Source organism: Aulonocara stuartgranti (genome assembly GCF_965226115.1).
Source record: "Aulonocara stuartgranti genome assembly, chromosome: 10".
Lineage (NCBI taxonomy): Eukaryota > Metazoa > Chordata > Actinopteri > Cichliformes > Cichlidae > Aulonocara > Aulonocara stuartgranti.
Window position 1 is genome coordinate 21,904,962 of NC_138946.1, and position 21,737 is coordinate 21,926,698.

General features: G+C 38.7%; 3 protein-coding genes across 4 annotated transcripts; 1 reads left to right on the top strand and 2 right to left on the bottom strand.

Moving 5' to 3' along the window:
- f11r.1 (F11 receptor, tandem duplicate 1) lies at positions 1-7,809 on the bottom strand. Its single transcript, XM_082547956.1, has 10 exons — positions 7,475-7,809; positions 3,409-3,468; positions 2,948-3,064; positions 2,234-2,383; positions 1,937-2,139; positions 1,744-1,846; positions 1,518-1,625; positions 1,343-1,355; positions 1,154-1,211; positions 1-788 (listed from the first exon to the last, which is right to left on the bottom strand). Exons 1-10 carry the CDS (start codon positions 7,524-7,526, stop codon positions 753-755), a joined length of 900 nt encoding a protein of 299 aa, XP_082404082.1. The 5' UTR covers positions 7,527-7,809; the 3' UTR covers positions 1-752.
- A 2,858-nt stretch (positions 7,810-10,667) lies between these two features.
- On the bottom strand, positions 10,668-12,408 carry thy1 (Thy-1 cell surface antigen; the record flags this gene model as incomplete). The annotated part of the gene is made up of 4 exons (XM_082549287.1): positions 10,668-11,121; positions 11,258-11,581; positions 11,667-11,710; positions 12,227-12,408. The coding sequence occupies 4 exons, from the start codon at positions 12,406-12,408 to the stop codon at positions 11,015-11,017; spliced, it is 657 nt and encodes a 218-aa protein (XP_082405413.1). The 3' UTR covers positions 10,668-11,014.
- Positions 12,409-15,168: 2,760 nt separating this feature from the next.
- LOC309716023 (uncharacterized protein) lies at positions 15,169-19,717 on the top strand. Of its 2 annotated transcripts, none has more exons than XM_082549576.1 (4): positions 15,169-15,356; positions 15,482-15,607; positions 17,177-17,524; positions 17,600-19,717. In XM_082549576.1, exons 2-4 carry the CDS (start codon positions 15,535-15,537, stop codon positions 17,704-17,706), a joined length of 528 nt encoding a protein of 175 aa, XP_082405702.1. In that variant the 5' UTR covers positions 15,169-15,356; positions 15,482-15,534; the 3' UTR covers positions 17,707-19,717. The 2 variants fall into 2 exon arrangements, with proteins under 2 accessions (XP_082405702.1, XP_082405703.1); XM_082549577.1 differs by having other exon boundaries at positions 15,175-15,369.
- The last annotated feature ends 2,020 nt before the right edge of the window (positions 19,718-21,737 follow it).

Here is a 21,737-nt window from a genome sequence, read left to right on the forward strand (position 1 = left end):
CAAATTTTAAAATTAGTTTTATTTACAAAGAAAGAGAAAAAAATTATCATGTACATTACATCAGATCTGTGGTTGGAAAAAGAAGAAATTAAAAAAACAAAAAAAAAACAAAAGCAGGAAAAACAAAAAAATGAAACACCTTTAAAAACGTGGCTGTGATATTGAGGCTCTGTTAACATTTCAGCTAACCCACAAAGACCGATAAGAGAGTTGTGCTAGCGGAAATGAATGTGATGGGACAGCAAATATAATAAATGCAGCAATATACGTCTGTCCTCAATGTAAAGATAACAAATAAATATATTTATTCATTTACTGCTGCTGGTAGTGGTGTAGGGGTACTCTAATTAACCTTGTTTTCACAAGTAAGCGCATATCTTTAAAATCTTGTTCTTCATAAGACAGAAGATAAAAAGCACACAGAAAAGCACACATCGGTGATGAGCAGAAAATTGGTCTCTGCTGAAAATAGGTCACTAGTGGCCACAGTTCATTTCAGTAAAGACAGATACAGTACAAGGTTCATTAGTTATCTATTTCCTTATTTCCTGTAGGGTGTTGCTGCATGAACCTCACGTGTTGATGCATTTGACAGACTACTGTAGCTGGCTCAGGTTAAAAAAAAAATATATATATATATATTGCAATGGTCTATAAAAACTGCATTGTACAAACTTTCAAACTCCTGGAAAACCACACACTTAAGAGACATCTCGCTCAGAGCGCTTGCTGTCGCCACTGCTGCTCGTACACTATACCACAAATGATGACTTCTGTGTGAAATCCGCCTGAGAAACAAGCATATCAAACAACACAATCAAAATAAAGCTCTGCTTCATCCATTTTTGCACAGATACCATGTTTTAGCCCTGTATGCAAAGTGTATCACATGTGACACATGAGTTAGTTTATGCCGACTAGTTGCACAAAAAAAAAAAAAAATACCAGATGTAAAATTTAACCTTCGATAAAGCAAACTGATATTTAGTTTAGCTTAGAAGGTTCAAGTAACACTCCAATTTTTAAAAAAAATTCAATTTTCTGGCAATTTCAAAGTTCAAATATACCAAGCACACTTCATTATAACGAGAGCTAGAAGTACTTATTATAACAATGAATCCGCTAGTGGAATGAAAGGCAACGTTGTACTTACATCATCACCACCACCACCACTAGGTGCTGCTTGGTAAGACTGGTTCATCTTTGAACTGCTGCAAGAAAAATGAGGGGGGGAAAAACCCAGTATTGACATCACCAAATATAGATCGCTATCATTTTTACATTATTAAACCAAAGGCACTAATGTTAAGTAACATTTAAATGCATAGAAATATGCACTTACCTTTCTTTCTTTGCTGTAATAGGAAGAAAGGAAACAACATCAGCACAGAGTACTTCTTACAGATACACTTTTTAGACCTCTGCCTGCCTGAATCAACAAACTAACTTTTCGCTGATCATCGTCAGAACAACGAGGACGGTAAAAGTCTGATTTGAATATAATGTGGAAAACTAACCAGGCAGATATCCTTTCTTTTTGGCAAACCAAACGGCAAATATCAGTAGGGCCACAAGCAGCAGAGCCACTATTACACCAGCAACAATTCCTCCGGTGTTTAGGTCGCCTTGAAGAAAACACAGGGAAACATAAAAAGGTGAACCAGCACACTTTCTTTGTGAGGTAAGGAAGAAATGGCTCAGGCGAAAGCATTTTGTGGAGTTTAAAGTGTGAAAGGAACTTACGAACTTCCATCTTCATAGCTCTACATTTCTGAGCAGGGCCAGCATCATTGACAGACTCACAGTAGTAGTCAGCTGTATCAGTCTTGGCTGCAGCAGGAAATTTCTGTGGCCACACAGGTATATTTTAAACTTAAAGGCCAACACACCATATCAGTCATAGTAAAGGTTACACATGTAACTAGCTAAAGCTTACCAGTTCGCCACTGGTTGAATTCAACTTGTAGGTGGCGTTTTTGAAGCCAGCAACGTTACTAGGGTTATCAGGCAGAAGAACGTTGTTTTTGTACCACTTGTATGTGGGGCGCGGTGAAGCGCTTTCATCAATGCAATACAGGATGGCTGTGCTGCCCGTTGTTACCGATGAGGGGACTTTACAAAATGGCACAGATGGAGGCACTGTAGGACAAAATGTTTAGTTTTTATCTGGACCACTTATAAATGGCAACATACGGTCTTCATTACAGCAAGTAAATGTGATACATAGTCTTACCCAGAACAGTCAGAGTCACTTCTGTTTCCCCAACTTGGGTTTTGTCAGCGCTGGTTATCTCACAGGTGTACACTCCAGTATCTTTACGAGTGACTTTGGAGAATCTCAGATTGCTACCACCATACACATTCAAACGGTCAGCATACGGCGCTGTGGAAGAAACGCAGCATTACGTAACCAGCATGGAAGTATTCAGACACCACATTCAGCAGATGGGTTTCAGGACAGGTTATTTGGTTGGTCACAGAAAAAGGTTTTTTCTAGTGTTGTCAGTGTTAATCTAATTAAAATGACGTTAACGCCATAACTGCATTAACTCGGCGAGCGCCGTTAGCTCGTCAACGTGTTAGTGCAGTTAGCTCGTTAACGCCGTGCAGCCCCACGCATGGGGCGATCCGCGGTAACTCGCTAACAGAGATTTTCCGCGTTAATGCAGTTTTGGCGTTAACGTCATTTTAACGAGATTAATGCTGACAGAACTAGTTTTTTCTTTTAATCTAAATCTGGATCTGTCAAATAAAACGGACCATGACAGGCACCAATGTGATCACCGTGACTGATATTGATGATATTACATTCACCGAATTTTGTCAACAGTGACATCAAAATAGAATTTTTGGAAAATTGTGGTTTTATTTCACATGCATCATGTGTTTTTGTTTTTTAGTTAAACTAATTAAAGTGTCAGTTAAAAGAAAGAAACGTCAAACTTACCTGTTGGTTTCCCATCGTGAACCACAAACACCTGAGAGCCTTTTTGGTCCTTAAACTTCCATCTAAGTAAAATGTTTGAACCAAAGTCTCCTGAAAATGAGCATGTCAAATCCACACCTGGAAAGAGAGAGGGAAATTTGTGTGGTGACACCATTAACCTGCATAATTCTGCAGTCTATTATTTAAATGCAGTTTTGTCTTATTATATGACTTCATCTTGAAAACCTCTGAATCTGTGATTTTAGCAGACACATCATAGACAGTTTGCAATTTTCCTGGGTAATCATTCACAATCCCATTTTTTGTTTTGTTTTTTTAAATTCTCTATTTTTAACATGTTTGATTTCATTTTCTGTTTATGCTATTTTTTACATGAACAGCACTTTGTGAACCCTGGTTTATTTTAAAGTGCTTTATAAATAAAGGTGGTATGGTATTCAAAATTTTGTTTTAAAACTCACCTGTGTTCTCTTCCGCTCGTACATTTGCCTTTGAAGTAGTGACCGAATATCCACTTACACCTAGACACACAGATTAAAATAAAACAAGTAAATAAATAGAACACTCAGCATCAAGTGTCAAGTCCAAAATACTCACTTCCTTTAAGCGAACCGGCTTGTAGCCTAAAGGAATATAATGCAAGTGAATGCACGGTCATGATAGAGCTACCATTCTTTGTCTCTGAAATAAACTACAAAACAGGGAAAGCATAACTTGTGTAATGGAAGGTTTGATATGAGTGATCGGTACAAGTGTTGAAGTGGACATGTAGCGATACATGACTAATTTACTTCATGGAGCCCTGTTCATAAAAGCTGACATGGATGCAACTCTGTCTGTGAAGCTTATTTAAGAAAGAAGTGGTTAAAGTAAAATTTTTAAAAACATGTTTAGCGTCATCTTCTGTCAGCACGGAACATTTCATCATCAGGTTGGTTGGTCGGTCGCAGCCAATAGTTAACTAACATAAACTAATGTTACTAACTCGTAACAGAAACAATAACTTGGGGGCCTAAGGATGATAGTCATCAAATCTTGTTTGGTTTTCATATTTTTAGTGATATCAACTTATTTTCTTTCTTTTTTTTGCTATATTTTTCAGGTAACCTATATTTGACCAAAGCATAATAAAACCAGAAATTCTGTTTTTTGTTGTGTCACCCGAATATTTTTAGTGGCCCCCGTATGGCCACGCCTATGAAAACATTCTGGAGGTGCCCCTGGTTCCATGATCAGCTGTAAGTGCTATTATTACTGTGTGGAAGCAGTTACTGAGTCACCAGCGATCCAAACCACCTCTAGCATTAATATCAGCACACACACAAAAAAAATGTGCACCAGGAGCTTTACAGCATAGGTTTCCACAACTAAGCAGCTCTTGTATGCGTAATATACAGGTGGCTCTATACTTTTGTCTATATGCTGCTTGTGTGTATGGCTGCATACGGGCCAAGCACTCTTGAAACGCAAATGTAATTTATACACGTTTCATTACATGTGCACTGTCAGTGTAAATAAAAAAAATACATATATACATGACCAAAAGAGACAACAACATAATATTAAAATAAGCCAGTGTATAAAATACAATAAGCTTACTGAATAAACCTATAAGCAATATCCTTACCATTTACTTGGACACACACAGACCCCATAATGGTTTATAAAAGAAAAATTAAAAAAAGCTTATTGATAACACACACTAACAATAGGCCCTGCAGGATAGGAACCTTTTGGGTTTAAAAATACTCATTGTGTACTCAATGTACTCTGTGTAATCTAACCCAGCGGTCCCCAACCTTTTTTGCACCACGGACCGGTTTATGCTCGACAATATTTTCACGGACCGGCCTTTAAGGTGTTGCGGATAAACACAACACAATAAAACTAGTACTGGTACCGAAAAAAAGAAGATTTATTTATAACACACGTGAAAAGACCCAGGAAAACCGAGTAAACGATAAAAACGATAACAAAATAACGCTGAAAACCGATAAAAACCCTGAAAACCATACATTTCACACCTGATCGTCAACTCTCGGCCCGGTACCAAATGACTCATGGACCGATACCGGTCCGAGGCCTGGGGGTTGGGGACCGCTGGTCTAACCTGTCTGAAAAGTGAAGCATGGCGTGAGTAGGAAGTTTGTGCCAACCATTTGCTGAACACAAAAAGCAGATTAAAAAAAGAAAAGAAAAAAACCCCTACACACATGCACAGATAGTGCTCTGCTTAAGCTGCTTTGAAAATTGGGTTTTAATAAACCCAGTTTTAACACTCCACAAACATGGCATGCAGGAATAGGTGAAGAGACGCCAGGAGGAGATTTTATTACTCAGGCTTCAAAAGGTAACATCATTTCAAAGTTAATTTTTTTTTGTACTTTGTTTAACAAAAGAGACCTAATGGTGTCTAAAAATCAATCGAAGGTTTTCATTCATTTAAATAAACTAAAATAATCATTCTAGGCTGACGGCCACGATCAGAAAACCCAAGTCCTCCCTCTGTATTACCAGGAAAATTATAAGGTATTCCCAGTAGACCACAATCTTCCATTATGTAAATAATCAGGCATACAGCACTGAGGATTGAAAAACACACCCTTTGCCTAAACACTTGGAGCATGCTCAGAAGCTTTCAGGGAGTGGTCAAGCAAAACATCAAAACAAAAGTGGCTCATTCCTGTCTGCTGAACCAGGAAGCTTCCGGTGAAACTATCGGCTCTCTGGGTGAAACTGGGTCTTTTCAGGCACGTCAGCGGAGCTTCGGGGACACTAAATCATTAATGCAGCCAGTAAAAAGCTTCTCTGTCACACCACATGTCCATCTGTTGCCCCACTCCACATTACACTGCACAGCTGCCATTACTTTAGAGTTACATGATTAACCACTGCCCTGTCTGCTAAGCTTAGGTAGCACAGAGAAGCTTCAACTACAGCAGAAGGCAGATAATTATTAACTCAGTGCAAATTCATTCTGTGAGCATTCATCACGTTTTTTTACAAGGTGCTGATAAAAATAAAGCTAAACTTCAGATTAACATTGATACAAATACACTGCTGGCATGTGTTTTCATGGCAGACCAACCTAAAGCCTGTGGGCATTTCTTATAGGCAATCTCAACCGAGATAAGTTTGATGGAAAAATAAGGTAGGAGTGCAAACTGAAAGAACACACCATGACTTCCTTGTTTGCATACTTTTAGAGTTTCGGTGTACATACATACTGAGAAGTCCTGACAGCAAATGTACCTGAGAAGTGGAACAAGTTTTAAAGGAACTCTTCTGACAAGCCAGAGTTTGATTCATACAGCAGAGTGTGCTTATTGTATTGCAGAGGAATGGTAGGGGATGAAAATCCTCACTTCGTTACAAGTTTGTGGGAGAGTTGTTTTATTTTTGTACGTAACATACACACGTGATAACCTGAACAGACTTTGAGTTTACTAACTGTTAATACCAATCCAGAAAAATTAATGTGAAAATACTTGACATCTTGCAAGCAATTCAGAAAATCTGAGACAGTATAAAGGATAAAAAGCCACTCAACATGTGTATAATGACAAATGTGAAACTGTATGCAAGACAATCACAACAACAAAAGCAGCAGCAGCTCCATATTAACCTTTTAAAAAAAAAAAAAAAAAAAAAAAAAAGCAAACAACACAAACTTAAAACTGATAACTACACTATTACACAAATGACCATCAAGCAGCACAAGGAAACTTGGAAGGAAAATACAGAATAACGAGGAGATGACATTTAAATTAAGGCGGAAGTACGAATAATATTACAGATATTGTTCAGGTCTGGGGGTGTATCTGGATGAATCGCTAAACTAAACTGATTTTTGTCCCTGATCACAGTTTTCTTATTTTTACGATTAACCTATCTTTTCCATAAAGAGCTTTTTTTTCATGAAGATTCACCTTTTTTGTTTGTTTGTTTTTCTGCAGAGATGATTATCAAAAAGCCGAGCTGTATATAAAACACACTGCACCTCACAGAGAATTACAACAGGACAAACGATACTGACCGATACCTACTGACCCCTTTAAAGTGGGCATGTGACAGGAAACTTAAGAACTTACCAAAGTAAATAGCAGCTCTTTTGATGAATTACATTTGATTGAATATGGCCTCGCTAAACATCTTTACATTTGTGTAAAAGTAATGGTGGTGTGGAAACGGAAGGTTAAGATGTTTTAAGAGTAGGACAATTCCAGTCATGTAATAATTCAAAATGGCCTTTCATGGTTCTGCTCAAGACTAGGGCGTTGTAACTGAACCTGCCCATATTTTTAAAGAACCGTTAAGCTTATAATTACGGTTTGGCAAAAACTACTGCAAAACAAGATTACTATCTTCTTTAAAAATGAAAAAACAAACAAAAACAAAAAAAACCCAAAAAGAACAAAACACGGAGCTTCAACTGTTGAATGGCTACAAAGACTAAAAGAACAGCACATAAATAAACATTTTTAAAAAATTAATAGATAACTAAAAAGAAATCCCAAGTTTTCTCACCTATTGCTGCGCCAGAGAACAAAAGCAGCCAAAGGACTCCTCTCACAGTCATGTCGGGTTTCTTGTTTATTATTCGACGGCGTTCTCCTTTAAAAATTCTCGAGTAAAACAAGCCGAAAGTACGCAAAAATCTTCTTTGTGTCGAATAAAGAACGAATGGTCTCCGTTTCACCGACTCCTATTTCTCTTATTTCGACGTTTCCAGCTCGAGTAAACACCTCTTGTTACCTAAAGAATCAGCGCAGGTGACTACAAACACCTAACTTCCGGTAATAAGATCCTGTCAGGTGCCGCCCAGAGGCTGATGGAGAAAAACAGGTTTGACTAGAACACGCCCAATAGAAACTACATCTCCCCGATAGGAAAGCATGTGCAATGGCTAGTTTGTCAATACTGTAGACATTTCCAGTCTTTTAACCCTCACACATTCTCAGCTGTGTGGGTTCTGCGTGAAACTGATGTGCGTGTTTGTAGGCCATGCAAGCGCTTGCAGTTAGGTCCTGCCGTGGTGTTTTCCAGCTGAGTCAGAAGTGAGGAACAGAGTAGACTTTCGATGGCACTGTTTGAATAGATTCGTACAGATTCTTTTTTTTTTTTTTTTACCTTGTTTTAATGTTTGTGTGTGCTTCTTGGCCCCTTTTTTCTTAATGCATTTATGTGAAGTACGTTTTAACTTTGTTAAGAAAAGTCCTGCATAAATAAAGTTTATTATTAGCACCATTACATTTCATTTTAATCGGGATATAGCTTAACATTATAATCGCAAGCTTTGCTGTCATTATACTAAAGGTACAGCCGAGCTGTATGCAGCACAATTCAGTCCTAAGAGAGCAATCTGTCTTATTAAACATATGTACAGAGATTAAAAAGAGAATTGCTAATAAACACACCAATATAAAAAATACATATTTAAGCATGTGTGTTTAAATGCATGTTTATTTTAGGTACATTAACTAATGAATCCTTATTGAAACAGAAACAGAAAAAAGTGGATAAATGTGAACCAAACAAACAATGAAACCACCTCCAGTAAGCCTGGTTTTACTGCTTTTGCAATCTGGACAAACAATGAGAGTCAAACTGCTGCCTGACTTTCTGTCTGCCATCTGTTTTCACCTTTCAAAATCTATGAATCAGATTGTATTTTTAGCTTGTGTGTCTCTTATTTCCTCTCATTTTAAAGGCAAGTTCCCCTGCATGAGTAATTGTATTGGAATTTATGTTTAATCAATTAGTAATATTTAATTCATGATTTAAATATAGCCCACATCTGGCTGATATGGACTGTTTCTTGCATCATAATATTCAAAACTTTGTCATATTATCACTTGTTATTTGTAAGATAAAGTTCACAAGAAGTGCTGGAAAGTAAAACTGTGCAAATGATTCATCAGTACATGATTCGGTACTTTGGACCCCGAGATGACACCGTGCTTTGTTACGCAACGCCAGCATGTTACTGAGTAATTGTTCAAATAATGCTCACAGGCACACGGGATTAGGCAACACGATGACAGGAGTTACTCGGTTCGTTTGGCACTTCAGTGGAAATGTTGCTGTTTAACCGCATGCCGATAACATATTATCAGATCTTCTGCTCAATCGTAGGAAGACGCATTTTTAAAATTGCCTGTCGGTGTACAATGACATCATGCAGCCAAAGGTATGTGGGCATACAGACACCACATACTTGTGATCATGAAATGTATATGTGCATTTTAACAACGTTATTTCTATTTAAAAGAGAGTTTAATGATACAACTTTATAAAAAAATGTATTTTATAAAAGAAAATCCATATTATTTCTTTATTCTGTATACAGGGTACCAGTACTATAGACTAATCATCTTCCTGTTTTGGCAGAATACAAACAATCAGTAAAATAATTTTTTTCAAATGGTAGTTGGACTGTATTTCTTGTTTACAAGGACTACTTTCCAGAAGCTGAACTCAAGTGTGAATTTTATTCATTCATTTTATTATTCATTCATTTTCAGTTAAAGGATGCAATTTCAAAACAGATCCTGTCAGTCACAGATTTTTATAGAAACGAGATATTCTTTTCCTTCTCTTTCACTGTTGCTTTTCAACACCTTCAAATACAATTTGACTCACTTGGCTCAGCCAAAGGATATGCGCCTTTAGTATAGTATGAAATACCAGACACTGTATACACTCACTGGCTACTTAATTAGATACACCTTTCTACTACTTGACTGGACCCCCTTTTGTTTCCAGAATCGCTTCAGTTCTTAATGTCACAGATTCAACAAGGTGCTGGAAACGTTCCTCTGAGATTTTGGTCCGTATTGGCACAAACTGCTGGCTGAACATCCATGATGCAACTCTCTTGCTCCACCACATCCCACAGCTGCCGATGACACTGAGATCTGATGACTGTGGAGGTCATTTGAATCCTGTAAACTCATTGTCATGTTAAAGGAGCCAGACTGAGATGATCTGAGCTTTGTGACATGGTGCGTTATCCTGCTGGAAACAGCCATCAGAACAGGCTGACCTCAGGAGAAAACACTGCACCAGTGAAAGAATTTTTAATGTAAATTCATAAATTCATAAAGACTGAGTATCTGACTTAGCTTATAGTTTCAAACATGTACTAAATAAGCCTCAGCCAAACATGGCTTATGTGTTTTAGGCACACGTGAAAGGCAAAATTTAAAAAAACTGTGTTTGGGTGTCTTTGCAACTGTAGTTGAGGGACTTGATACAGACTATTGATCCTCTCCTCAGAATAGAATAGAACACGATAGAATAGAGAAACTTGATTGCATGCAATAGTAAGTCAAAACATCATTTGAAGCTTACATTAAAACCCTGTCAGCTATCTTCATTGCTCCATCCAATTTCTATTGACAAATACACAGCACGGTCTCCCGTTAGTGGGCCTGTGCAGCACAAGGTCACTGCCATCTGCTGTCATTTTTTGACAGCCAGGAGGAGACACTAGGGACAGATTTCAGTCAGGCAAAATAGATTGCTTACCTTAACGAGCGACGTGACTCAGCAATAATTCACATTGGAGAGTGCAGCGTTGCACTTTAGAGCTGTGAAGATTTCACTCATTAGATGGAACAGCAAAACTAGTTTCCATCCCTTCTTAAAAACCCTCTAAATCAGACAGTTTTTGTCTTATTAAAGAAGCAATCTGTCAATATCTTTGACTACATCTGCTACAATGATAGAATCTAGATAGTGAGCACTGCAGAATCTAGGATTTCAATTTTAAATCATGCTTTTTTTCTCATTAACCCTACTGAAAGTCTGCCAGATACAACAGGTAACTTATAGCTTAGAGCTAATATTAGTTTAGAGTATAGTGTATATGCAGCAGTATGTGTGCTTAGTATTGAGTGCATAATGCCAAGTGTGCAAGTGTGTGACATACCAAATATATACTGTGAGTACATTCAGTTTAACTTATTGCACTTTGTGCATACACGCAACTTCGGGGGAGTACAGCATCAGTGACCAGATGGTTATGGTTGCAGTGTTAAGATATGCAGCAGTTTGGCGCCTTCTTCACAGCCAGTGAATTTCCAGCAGCATGGGAAAGGTCATCAAGGTCAACAGTAGGCCACTGCAGCTTTGTAATAGGACACTCCATGCAGAACAGGGGAGGAGGAGCTCTGCGATAAGAAAAAAGCAACACAGGTTCACAAGGATGCGCGTTTTGTTTGTCAAGCTCACATGTTCTATTCTTATTTGTAAAAATAACAGGAAGTGCACATATGGGTCAAACGAGCATGAGGATAAGCATCTTACTCTTCTCGACTACCGAAGTTTTGGTCACAGGGGCCGAGTCGCCCACTTTGATGTTGCAGGTGAAGGTGGACTTGCCGTTGGGCAGGTTCTTATACAGCAGGCGACAGATGTTGCCTGGGAAGATGCGGGCTTTGGCACGTTTCTTGAAGGGGGCGTGCTGCTCCTCCGATGGGTCAGTGGTGTCGAAGAGGCGTTCACCGTGCGTGTACTTGCAAAAGACTTCTGATGACTCAGAAGGAAGTGAGTATTTGCAGTCCATCCTGAGGTGGTCCTCGTCTATAGAGCAGTAGGACAACTGAATCACCTTCTGAGCAGATGCAAAGCCTATAATGAAGCAGGAAGAGATGATCCGAATTAAGAACACAAACGTATACATTTGGGGTTGCTCACGTGAGGATGCGTGTCTTACCAAAGAGTAATATGGTGGTAAACAAAGACATTCTCCCGAGGTTCCTAAAAAACAAAACAAAAAAGAGGAAGTTAAGAGTTTTTTATTGTGTTTGTCTCGACATTAGCTGGATTCCAAATAAATCTGAGTCAGCTGTAAAGAGTGGAGTCAAGTCACTTCGGAGACATGAACATCACACTTCTGCTGCTCTGTGCTAAACCACAGAAAAGTCGCTGTACCCTTAACGCTACACATTTGATCACAATCCAGCCTCACGGTTCACAATGCAAAGAATCGAAGTACAAACTTTACTGACACATTTCCGTGCTTAACCTCTTTAGAGGATACCAGCTAATTATTCACGTCCTCGATATGTAGAAAGAATAGACTAAGCACTTCATTTTATTTGCTTGATGCAAACCAACCCTTTCCTGCATTCAAACATTTGCTTTAGAGCAGCTGGACCATATACTTCATCCAGAATAACCGAATGACAGAAATGCATTGTGCATGCCACGGTTCGATATTTTGCCATTCAGATTAAACAGCATGCACAAACATAGCGCATGAATCCCTCTCACCTTCTCTGATGCATTTTTGAGTCTTCCTCAGTGCTCTGCAGTGTGATGCTGGGGGTAGATACAGTAGAGGTCGGCTTATAGAAGAAGCAGGGGAGAGAGGGAGGGCGCGAGGAAGGGAGTGGAGGGGGGGACACAGAGAGGGGAGGGGGAGAAAATGCTGCTCCGGTGGACTTTGGGGACATTTCTTAGGACTGTGTACGGTTTTCTATTGATTTTCAGGCTGTTTTACCAGAGGACGGAGGATCACGTGTCAGTACACAAACCTCTGGTTTCATTCTGAAAAGAATGAAGGAGGCAGATGAATGAGAAGGGATACGTGGTGACGAGGATTTGATTAGCTGGCACACCTCCGCAGCTGATCTACTCAATATGTGCAAGCGCTATGTGTGTCAGCAGTTTCTCTGCTACTTTCACCAACATGAATTTTAAACACAGAGATGTGGAGATTCGTTTACGAAGAAAAGGAGACAGAAACCACGAGATCACGAGGCTGATGACAGGATCATATAGTAGCTTTCTGCTGATACTTTATCAGCAGTCATTTAATTAACCTGATAGCGAATCATGTGGGAGGATAAATCTGCAAACATTATTGGAAGTGGAAAGAAGAAGCTTTTAAAAACCAAACAAGAGACCACAGCTTCCACTCCTACAACCGCACTGTGCACTAAGTTAAATCTGGCAAAGACCCATATCATGTAAAGCTGAATTGCTGCCATAAATATGATACTACACACCTACTTTTTCAAAACACTTTTAATGGTAACACTTTAATCAGGTGGGGGGTTGTAAAAATTGTATCTAACGTCCAACATCATCTTATACTGTCTAAAATCCTCAACACCGTCCAGATTTTGTTAAAGTTCCCAGAGCCAAACCCACAGTGTGCCCTGCATCCTCATCACACTGCTTATCCACTTCATCAAGATCCTTCCTGAACAGCTGCCATGCTGAAGCAGTCTCCCTGACAGAAGTGTTGCAGAGGTCTCTGAAAGGCACAACCCTCAGCAGTCTCTGATAGCAGAGGATGCCTGCTACTCTCCTCCCTTTTAATATTCTGATGCTATGTTTTCTTGCATTTTCTCATAATCTTCTCCTTTTCGAATATAAATAGCTGAGAGTGCAGGCTGTGATGATCCCCGCATGCCAAAAGTATTCATTAGAGACTCTGTAGCTGTGAACCCTGCTGGTCCTCTGCTGCTAAAACACTGCAGATGAAAGACGAGCCCTCGCCTGTTCTTTTCCAATAAGTATTTTCCTCCTTTACTGTTGCCATACCATATAGCTAGTATTATATTATCATCAAGAAATTGTTACTAAATAACAGTTTTATGTTATGCAGAATATGATACATGCTTCTGGTATCCCTCTTCCACTTTAGGAAACTTAGCATTATTGTTCTTGGTGTACAGAGGTATGCCTCCTGGGTCAAATGTGTATTGTGTGTTATCCTTTCCAAGGAAAGAAAGGAAGAAACTAAAATGGTAAATGAACTGGCTCTTATATAGAACTCAAAGGACTTTATACAACATGCCTAATTCACCCATTCACACTTATTCATACAAACACTTTCTATGCTTAAGTGCTTTCTATTCAGCCTTACAAATAGTGGATAACCTGCTCTGCCTCCTGAGCTACAGCGACCCCAAAGTAAACTTTGAATGCAGGTGTGTGACAGTGGATAGGCTACATACATCTGTCTCTGTTAAATGTCACATTTATATCTAAAAATGTAATGTCCATATATGAAAAACTACCTCGTTTTCCTTTTTTATTTTTAAATGTTTTGTATATGCTCACCAGTCACTTCATTATGTACACCTGTTCTAATTCTTGTTAACACAAACATCTAATCAGCCAATCAAATGGCAGATGCTCAGTGCATTTAATATATGCAGACATTGTCAGGATGCCCTGCTGAAGTTCAAACTGAGCATCAGAATGGGGGGAAAAAAGCTGATTTTAGTGACTTTCAACATGCCATGCTCCTTGGTGATAGACAGGTTGCTGATCTACTGGGATTTTCTCAGAGAACCAGCTCACAGACTGGGGGGGGGGGGGGGGGGGGGGGGGGAAGCCCCAGTGTGATTAACTCTTGATGGTGTCAGAGGTCAGAATGGCTAGACTACTGATAGGAAGGCAACAAAAACTCCTTTCAGCCAAGGTATGCAGAATGCCATCTCTGAAGCAGCAGAAGAACACACCAGATGCCACTGCTGTCAGCTAAGAACACTGCTCAATGGACACTTTGGGTCCTTCACTACCAACTGAGCACCGTTTAAACACTACAGTCCATCTTGACAACATGGACCAAAATCTCTGAGGAATGTTTGCTGAATTTATGACTTTAAGATTTAAGACAGCTCTGAAGGTATAAGAAGGTCCAGCCCAGTATTACAAGATATACCTATAATAAAGGTTATTGTTTATATATATTTGTCATATGTATGTCTTAAAGTTTAATAAAATATAGCTCTATATCAGCGTCTTCAGTTGCTAGAATGTCTTTCTCTTTAGTTTAGGTGTTTTATATAGTTTTACCAACAAACACTGATCACACCAGACTAGAGCATGAAGGGATATTAATACTATAGGTACTCTATTTTACTGAAATGCCAAACTCATTTTACTTGTCCTAAGAATTTAAAGGCTTCTTCTGCCACTTATTGGGGTTCACTGCCTGATTTGACATTTAGTCCTTAAAAATATAAGGAAGTCAGTATTTAGGGGAAGCAAATATATACAGTACAGTGCAATAACAAACACCACCTCTACACATTTACTTGTCCGTGGGTAAAATGTTTTTTAAGACTACTGAAGTGAAATGATGTCAGCTATCAGTATGCTTAAAGCTCCCCTGAGTTTGGATTCAGCATGCTTCCCCGCGTGTACTTGCAGAGAAGTGACTGCTGTATTTCTCGGTTGTGCTTCTACTTTTTGACCTGCAGGGGGAACTCTTGTTTTGCGGCAAGAATTCAGTTTTACCCGCCTGAAACGTGGACCGCTCAGCAGTCTGCTGCAGTGCACGGACACCGCAGGGGCGTAGTCCTACCGGCATTCGGGCTGCAGACAGAGTCCCACATCCAGGCCTGTTAGAATTACGCTATTAGAGGCTACAGGAGGCTAATAGGTGCGATTTGAAGGTTATCCCACCTTTAGGTTGCATGCTCGTATATGTGTTTGTCTGACATATCTTGTGGTGGCATTCTGCGGCAGCGTAACTTTAACGTTTTGTCCCATGATGAACTTTGCCAGGCTCCGGCTGGTGTGAAGGTTGATCTGATCCGACAGATAGCCTGTCTATCGCCATGGAGCTGCACCTGTCCGTCATAGGCTGTCTCCTCTTTGGCAACATAATGATAACGCATCAGACGACTCACAGTATGTCTCTTTAATTACTCTTTTTGTTACCATCCATTGGCATCCAGCCCCGTTTTAAGTGGAATTTATTACTAGGACGAGAATGCTGATAACACGAAAGATATTATCTATCTATATATCTATATAGATATATCTATATATCTATATATCTATATATATATAACCGTTACTGAAATTTAAGCTCCACAGTCCTTGTGATCGAGTCAAAAATCTTTCTGTGTTACTGCAGTGAAGATGTTGTTGCTCAGTTTCACCACAGAGATCAGTAAAGATTCATATAGATTATGTAATATACAAGGAAAGAGTCTTTTATCACAAATTATTTGTTATAACTTTTGACCTGAGTGGACAGGAGAACACACAGGCACACATGAATAGATATAGTTAGATATATACAGAGAGAAAGAGAGAGCAATGTTCAAAATAAAAACGGCACTTAATAAAATAATCATTTAAAAACTCTATTTTGTATTTATTTGTTGTCTTTGTCTAATATTATAATTAGTTAATGAATAGGCTGTACATAAACTATATTTTTCAAGCAAAGCTGTAATAAATTTGGCTTTATTTCCCAATGACACTTTTGCTGTCCCTGCCATTTCTCTTTTCAACCAGTCAAGAAGCCCGCAGCTCTCTTAAGTTAGTGTGAACAGCAAAGCTATTTCTTCAAAATAAACTAATACAAAATAAAGAATGTAAATTATCAAATAATTACAATTACTTTGGCCCAACAACAATACACATGCCAGCTAGCTTGTTGAATATCTTGGCACATGAGCACTTTGTTCGATAGCAGCTGACATTCATTTATTATTCAGAGTTACAGATATTTGAGGGTTACTTTTAATCTCTTCATCTGAGAAAGACGCACAACACTGTTGTGTGAATGAACTGGAATGTGAATAAAAACATTTGCGGGGTCATATTTTATGTTTACATGCTAAATTAGCTTGTTAGCTAGCTCAGTGAGTAGCCTTGTGAATGATGGCCTCTGTATCTTGAAGTGAAAAACATTCTACTTCAGTTGTAATGTTATAACACTAAGGGTAATGAAATTCTATTTCATAATAATTTGTTAATAACAGCTTGAACTCACTGATTTAATGATCAAGATCACACCAAATGTGAAAACCGGTAAAAACTTTGTATTCATGGATCGTCTTCAAACTTCACCGCAATATATTAGCGCCTGAGATCAAAGGTGACCTTGAAAAAAAGAAGAAACCATAAGGTTAAACAAATTAAGAAAAAGCTTTTATTTCCGTTAGACTATCTCCAAATTTTAAAAGTAATATTGGGGGAGATAAGCACATTCTTTGTCTGAGCACTAATTATTATTTTTTCAATACAACATTATATAACTTCACAATGACACCAAAAGATTAATATACTACGCTCGGTCCGTATTACCACTGCTGACCTTAGCATAAAATATCAAAGTTTTAGTATAACCTTTGACTTTCAGGGTAATTGCGCTCTCTGTGTGTTCTTGTCTTAAATTTGAAATCTTATCGTCTTATCTTAAAAATTTCCATCACAGAGCAAACATCCTGGCTGCTTCTGTTTCAGTGAACCCGGTGACTACATTCCTGTTTGCTCCACGTGGGCCCCAGATGTTTCCATGTCTCACCTACCTGGAGCGAAATGTCAGGGTGGACTGTGAGTTCCCGGAGACCTACGAGGTCCCCGGCCCCTACTGCGAGTATCGGCAGGACAGCCGGCTGGTGGGGACCACCTTCCCCAACCAGGTCATCTACGTGTCCATAGACGACCGTAGAAGGAGCAACGTAAGCCTGGTCCACCCTAATCTGTGCCGCCTCACCTGGGCGCCGATGGCCGATGAGAAGCCGTACACCTACACCTGCAGGGTTTATCAGGGGAGCACTTGGAAGGAGAACAGCATGGCCGTTCATCACAGTGAGTAGCGTTTACTCATTATCTGTTTCCCACAAACACCGGTGGAAACTAAACTTAAGCTTTTCTCCTTTACAGGGCTTCTTCCAATCTGCTCTGCAATCAGTGTTATGTTCAAATCAGCACCTTGGCTTTTATCGCTGGTGTTTTCACTTCCTGTGGCTGTGGGTCTTCTGAGTCCTTGATCTCTTGCTTTCACAGGATAGCAACTCAGTGGGCCTTTTTTAGTACATGATTTATTTCTCTCTCTGGCATGATGGTTGTGCATTAAATCAAGTTATAGGCAGAGAGTAGAAGCTCTCTAAATGAAGACTGAATAAAAAATTTTAAATAACCTCTCCCTTAGCATTGGACTACTCTTCAAAAATGTACCGCTGATGTGTAAGAGATTGTATGTATTAGACCTCACTGTCACCTCAGTACCTTGATCACCTTTGTTTCACAAGGGAAAAGAATTCATGACAAGTGGAAATGGCAAACACGGCAAATGAATGCAGCGCTAAAGGGTGTTCGTTCTCTTTTATGATAAAAGATTTCTTCCCTAACAAATCTTTTATGATTTGTTTTAAATCAGATTTTTTTTCCTCACCCCAAATGGTGGGAGTACGTAATCGGTTCCGTTTGTTTGTCTGTCTTTATTAGGTCTCTCTTGTAAATAAGTTTTGGGATATACAAATATTTTGTTAATGAAATTTATTACAAATACGTTTTATCATATTAGAGAAGCTGACAGAAGAAGTCTATATATGCCTATATTAAGAGTGGAGGTCATCTCTGAGGGCTTTTGTTCTTCTATCATAGAGACATATCTATAAAAGAATAGAGAGTGCGCAAGAGCTCATACGGTCTGTAAACCTAAAGATGTATTCATGTGGCCGCTATGACATTTGAATGACAGTAATACATAACTGCACTAACACTGCCTTTCCTGCTAGCACTGGACCTCTTTGACCTTTAGCTCATTTAAATTAAACCTGGACACTGGATCTGCACAGACGGCCCACCTGATAATAAGAAAATCACTCAAATAAAACCTTTTTTTGGAGAGCAATAACATAGCTGGGACGATCGCTCCTTCCCTCGAAGATCTCGGAGAAGATCTTGCAGTCACTCCACCGCGTTTCAGTCTTTACTTTAAAGGATTTCTCATGTTATTATCATCATCATTCCACCCCAAAGCTCAAAAAGACACGGAGTTGGTGTAGCTGTTTCGACTTTTGCAGCTTTGCATTGATTAAATAAAAACTTAAATAGCAGCAGTCCAGCAGAAACACATCTCCAAGATATGAAACATAAGCAATAGATATTGGAAGTGTAACTTTTTGCATTTCAAGTAATCGCTGCAGCACACCTTGGGTGTTTAAACGAGCTATTGCTTAAAACATTAATGTGCATAGTATTGGCAAAATATGAAAGTAATATTAGAGTGTTTCAATTTTATTATGTTATCTTTAAAATGTACTCACCTTCCATACTATCCAACACCAACGTTTGGGGCCCTGCTAGGCTGTATTTATGCATTTCTTAGTTTTAATGATCACAGTGTACGAATAATTGTGTCTGCAGTTTTTCTCCATTTAACTATTTTCAAGGCACCTTTTTTCAGTATTATTTAGAAAATGATTCTTGGAAGACGGCCTGATATTTTTCTTCTAGTCATCATTTTTGATTGTTTTACTGTAACACTAAAGGTGTACTAAGGTTTGCTAAACTATATTGGAAAATAAAGATAATGAATTATGAACGTTACCTGCATTTTCTCTGCACAAGTCACTATTTTGAAAGAATGTGTTTTTTAATTTATTGTGTTATGGTTTGTTTTTATTGCTTGGCCCTGTGCCGACTCATTTCACAGAAATGAAATGTATGAAACAAATTAAAATATAGTTGGAGGACAAGAGGTGAGTCTTATCTCGCACTCGTTTCAGGTTAGGATAGAAGAACACGTGTACACATGTCTAAACACTACCAAAACAAGTTAGCCATATTGATTCTGATTCTTTTTGGTTTTGCTACCTTACTATTTCTGTCCAGTAGAGAGAGCACTTTTGCAATATATAGAAAGCCATTATATGTGTAGTATAGTATCCATAAAGACCTATACATAAAATGCCTTTTATGACTTAATGTATGTAAAGCACATTCATTGTCTTGGTATTGAAAGGTGCTGTAAAAATAAACTTGTCTCATATTGTATTGCCTGTGGGTCTTTGTCACCGGCACTACACACGGCTATATTACAGGAAATCTCAGGTGTAATTATTAATATTATCAACATTAGTTTTTGTTTTTTGGGGGCCCAGATCTTTTGTGTCGTGCATCCTGATTATAATTAGTGTGATTACGAGTTGGTGGAACATAATAGATTTACATAGATTTACATAATAGATCATAATACAATAATTATAGTTCTACAACTGTTTATAACTTGTATAGTTCATATTTCATATTTCTGTATAGTTTTCATGTTTATATCCTCTTCATAGCCTGTACATAACTTGTAAGCTCACTACAGCCTGTACATACTTATAGTTATAGCATATTCATAACATACCTTCATACCGTGTACATTGTAACATACCTATAATAGACCCATATTTGTAATATAGCTATATATCTATATTATTGGTAATATATATTTTGTAATATGTCTATATTATTGCTAATCACTTTCTGGATGGATGCAAACTGCATTTCGTTGCCGTGTACTAGTGACATGTGCAATGACAATAAAGTTGAATTCTATTTTATTCTATTTAGTCAGAGTCATATGCATGATTTTTTTTCTTGGCTGTCACAGTGAGACCCCATTTTAAAGTGGTAATGTTATGATTCAACTAATATGTTCACATCTGCCGTGTTATTTTTGGAGCCAGAAGTGCCCATAATTAGATGAGAGAAATACTGCATCCACTGATTGTGCCTCACCCAGAAACAGATACCTACTATAATTAGTGATAACACACAAATAACACACTAAAAAAGGAGAACTTTACTTGCTAAAACTGGAGCAGAGCATTCTTGGACAGTCTGTTCATTAACAGGACAGCAAGCCATGTTATTTCTTAGTGAGACACCAACAGAGCTTTGACTGGCAGCTGGCTAAAGGCCTCGATAGAGTTCAAAAGGGCCAGTTGGGTATTTTAGATATAAAGACCAAAGACATTTTTTGTAACACGCTATAAGTTGGTATATTCACATGTGAGCATATTGGGATTGACTCATTTTTGGAGCCACCCTAAAGTGGCCGCTCAGGAAACTGCAGGTTTGGGCACAGCCCTAGCTGTGCAAAAAGGCAATTCAGCTGTGCAGCACTGAGTCTTTCGTCATTTTTTCCATTAGACACCTCCAAATCAACTGAAAGTGTGGTTGACGATAGGTGGTTATCTGATGTTTCAGCATTCAAAAAGGTCATAATTGAGTAATCTTCTCGTTGTGATTGTTCACACAGGCCTAAAGCTAAGCCCTTTGCAAAGCCTCAAAACTTTGGTGCAGACGCACTAATAGTAAAGAATGACGGTAAAGGTGATGTCACTTCCTGTAATAATAAACATAGATCAGAAAAACCAGAGGAAATGTCTTCTGTCTAGAAAGGGCATGGGTTCTTAGTGTAGTGGAAGAAAGACTTCCAATTTACAGTGAGAACCTGTCAGGGTCCTGGGTCTCCTGACCCAGCGTTCTTTGTGATTTTTGTATTATTGTACTTGGTGTGAGTTTCTAGTTTCGATCCCTTGCCCTTTCTACGTAGCACTCATAATTCTTATTCTCATGTATATATCTCATGTATATCTCATGCACATATCTTTCTTTCTACATAGCACTTTAATTCTTATTGTCTGCACTGAAGCACCGCAGCAATTTCCTAATGTTGTAAACCTCAACATCTGGCAATAAACCCATTCTGATTTCTGATTTCTGATTTCATGTTTCTCTATGTCCCCTCTGTTCTGTGTAAGTCTGTGTCTGCATGTTTGATTTCCCCTCTGTGTCTCTCGGTTCTTAGAGTCCTCTGCCTTATGGTTTATGTCTCTGTGTTTCTTAGTTGCTGTCTCCACTGTGTCAAGTTCGCGTCTCTGTGTGATCCTTCCTGTTTTACTTTGAAGGTCCGTGTCTTATGTGAATGTGTCCTGCTTTGCTTGTCTCGTCAGTTCTAATTTCCCCCAGCTGTGCCCTCCTTCTGTGTCTCATTCTCCTCGTTACTTCCCAGTGTATTTAG

Coding starts and splice junctions, on each gene's coding strand:
- f11r.1 (XM_082547956.1), bottom strand. CDS start 7,526: ATGACTGTGAGAGGAGTCCTTTGGCTGCTTTTGTTCTCTGGCGCAGCA. Junction 2,140..2,233: donor AGTGACTCTGACTGTTCTGG/GTAAGACTATGT, acceptor TTTGTCCTACAG/TGCCTCCATCTGTGCCATTT. Junction 1,847..1,936: donor ATTCAACCAGTGGCGAACTG/GTAAGCTTTAGC, acceptor GTGTGGCCACAG/AAATTTCCTGCTGCAGCCAA.
- LOC309716023 (XM_082549576.1), top strand. CDS start 15,535: ATGGAGCTGCACCTGTCCGTCATAGGCTGTCTCCTCTTTGGCAACATA. Junction 15,608..17,176: donor AACGCATCAGACGACTCACA/GTATGTCTCTTT, acceptor CTTCTGTTTCAG/TGAACCCGGTGACTACATTC. Junction 17,525..17,599: donor CAGCATGGCCGTTCATCACA/GTGAGTAGCGTT, acceptor TCTCCTTTACAG/GGCTTCTTCCAATCTGCTCT.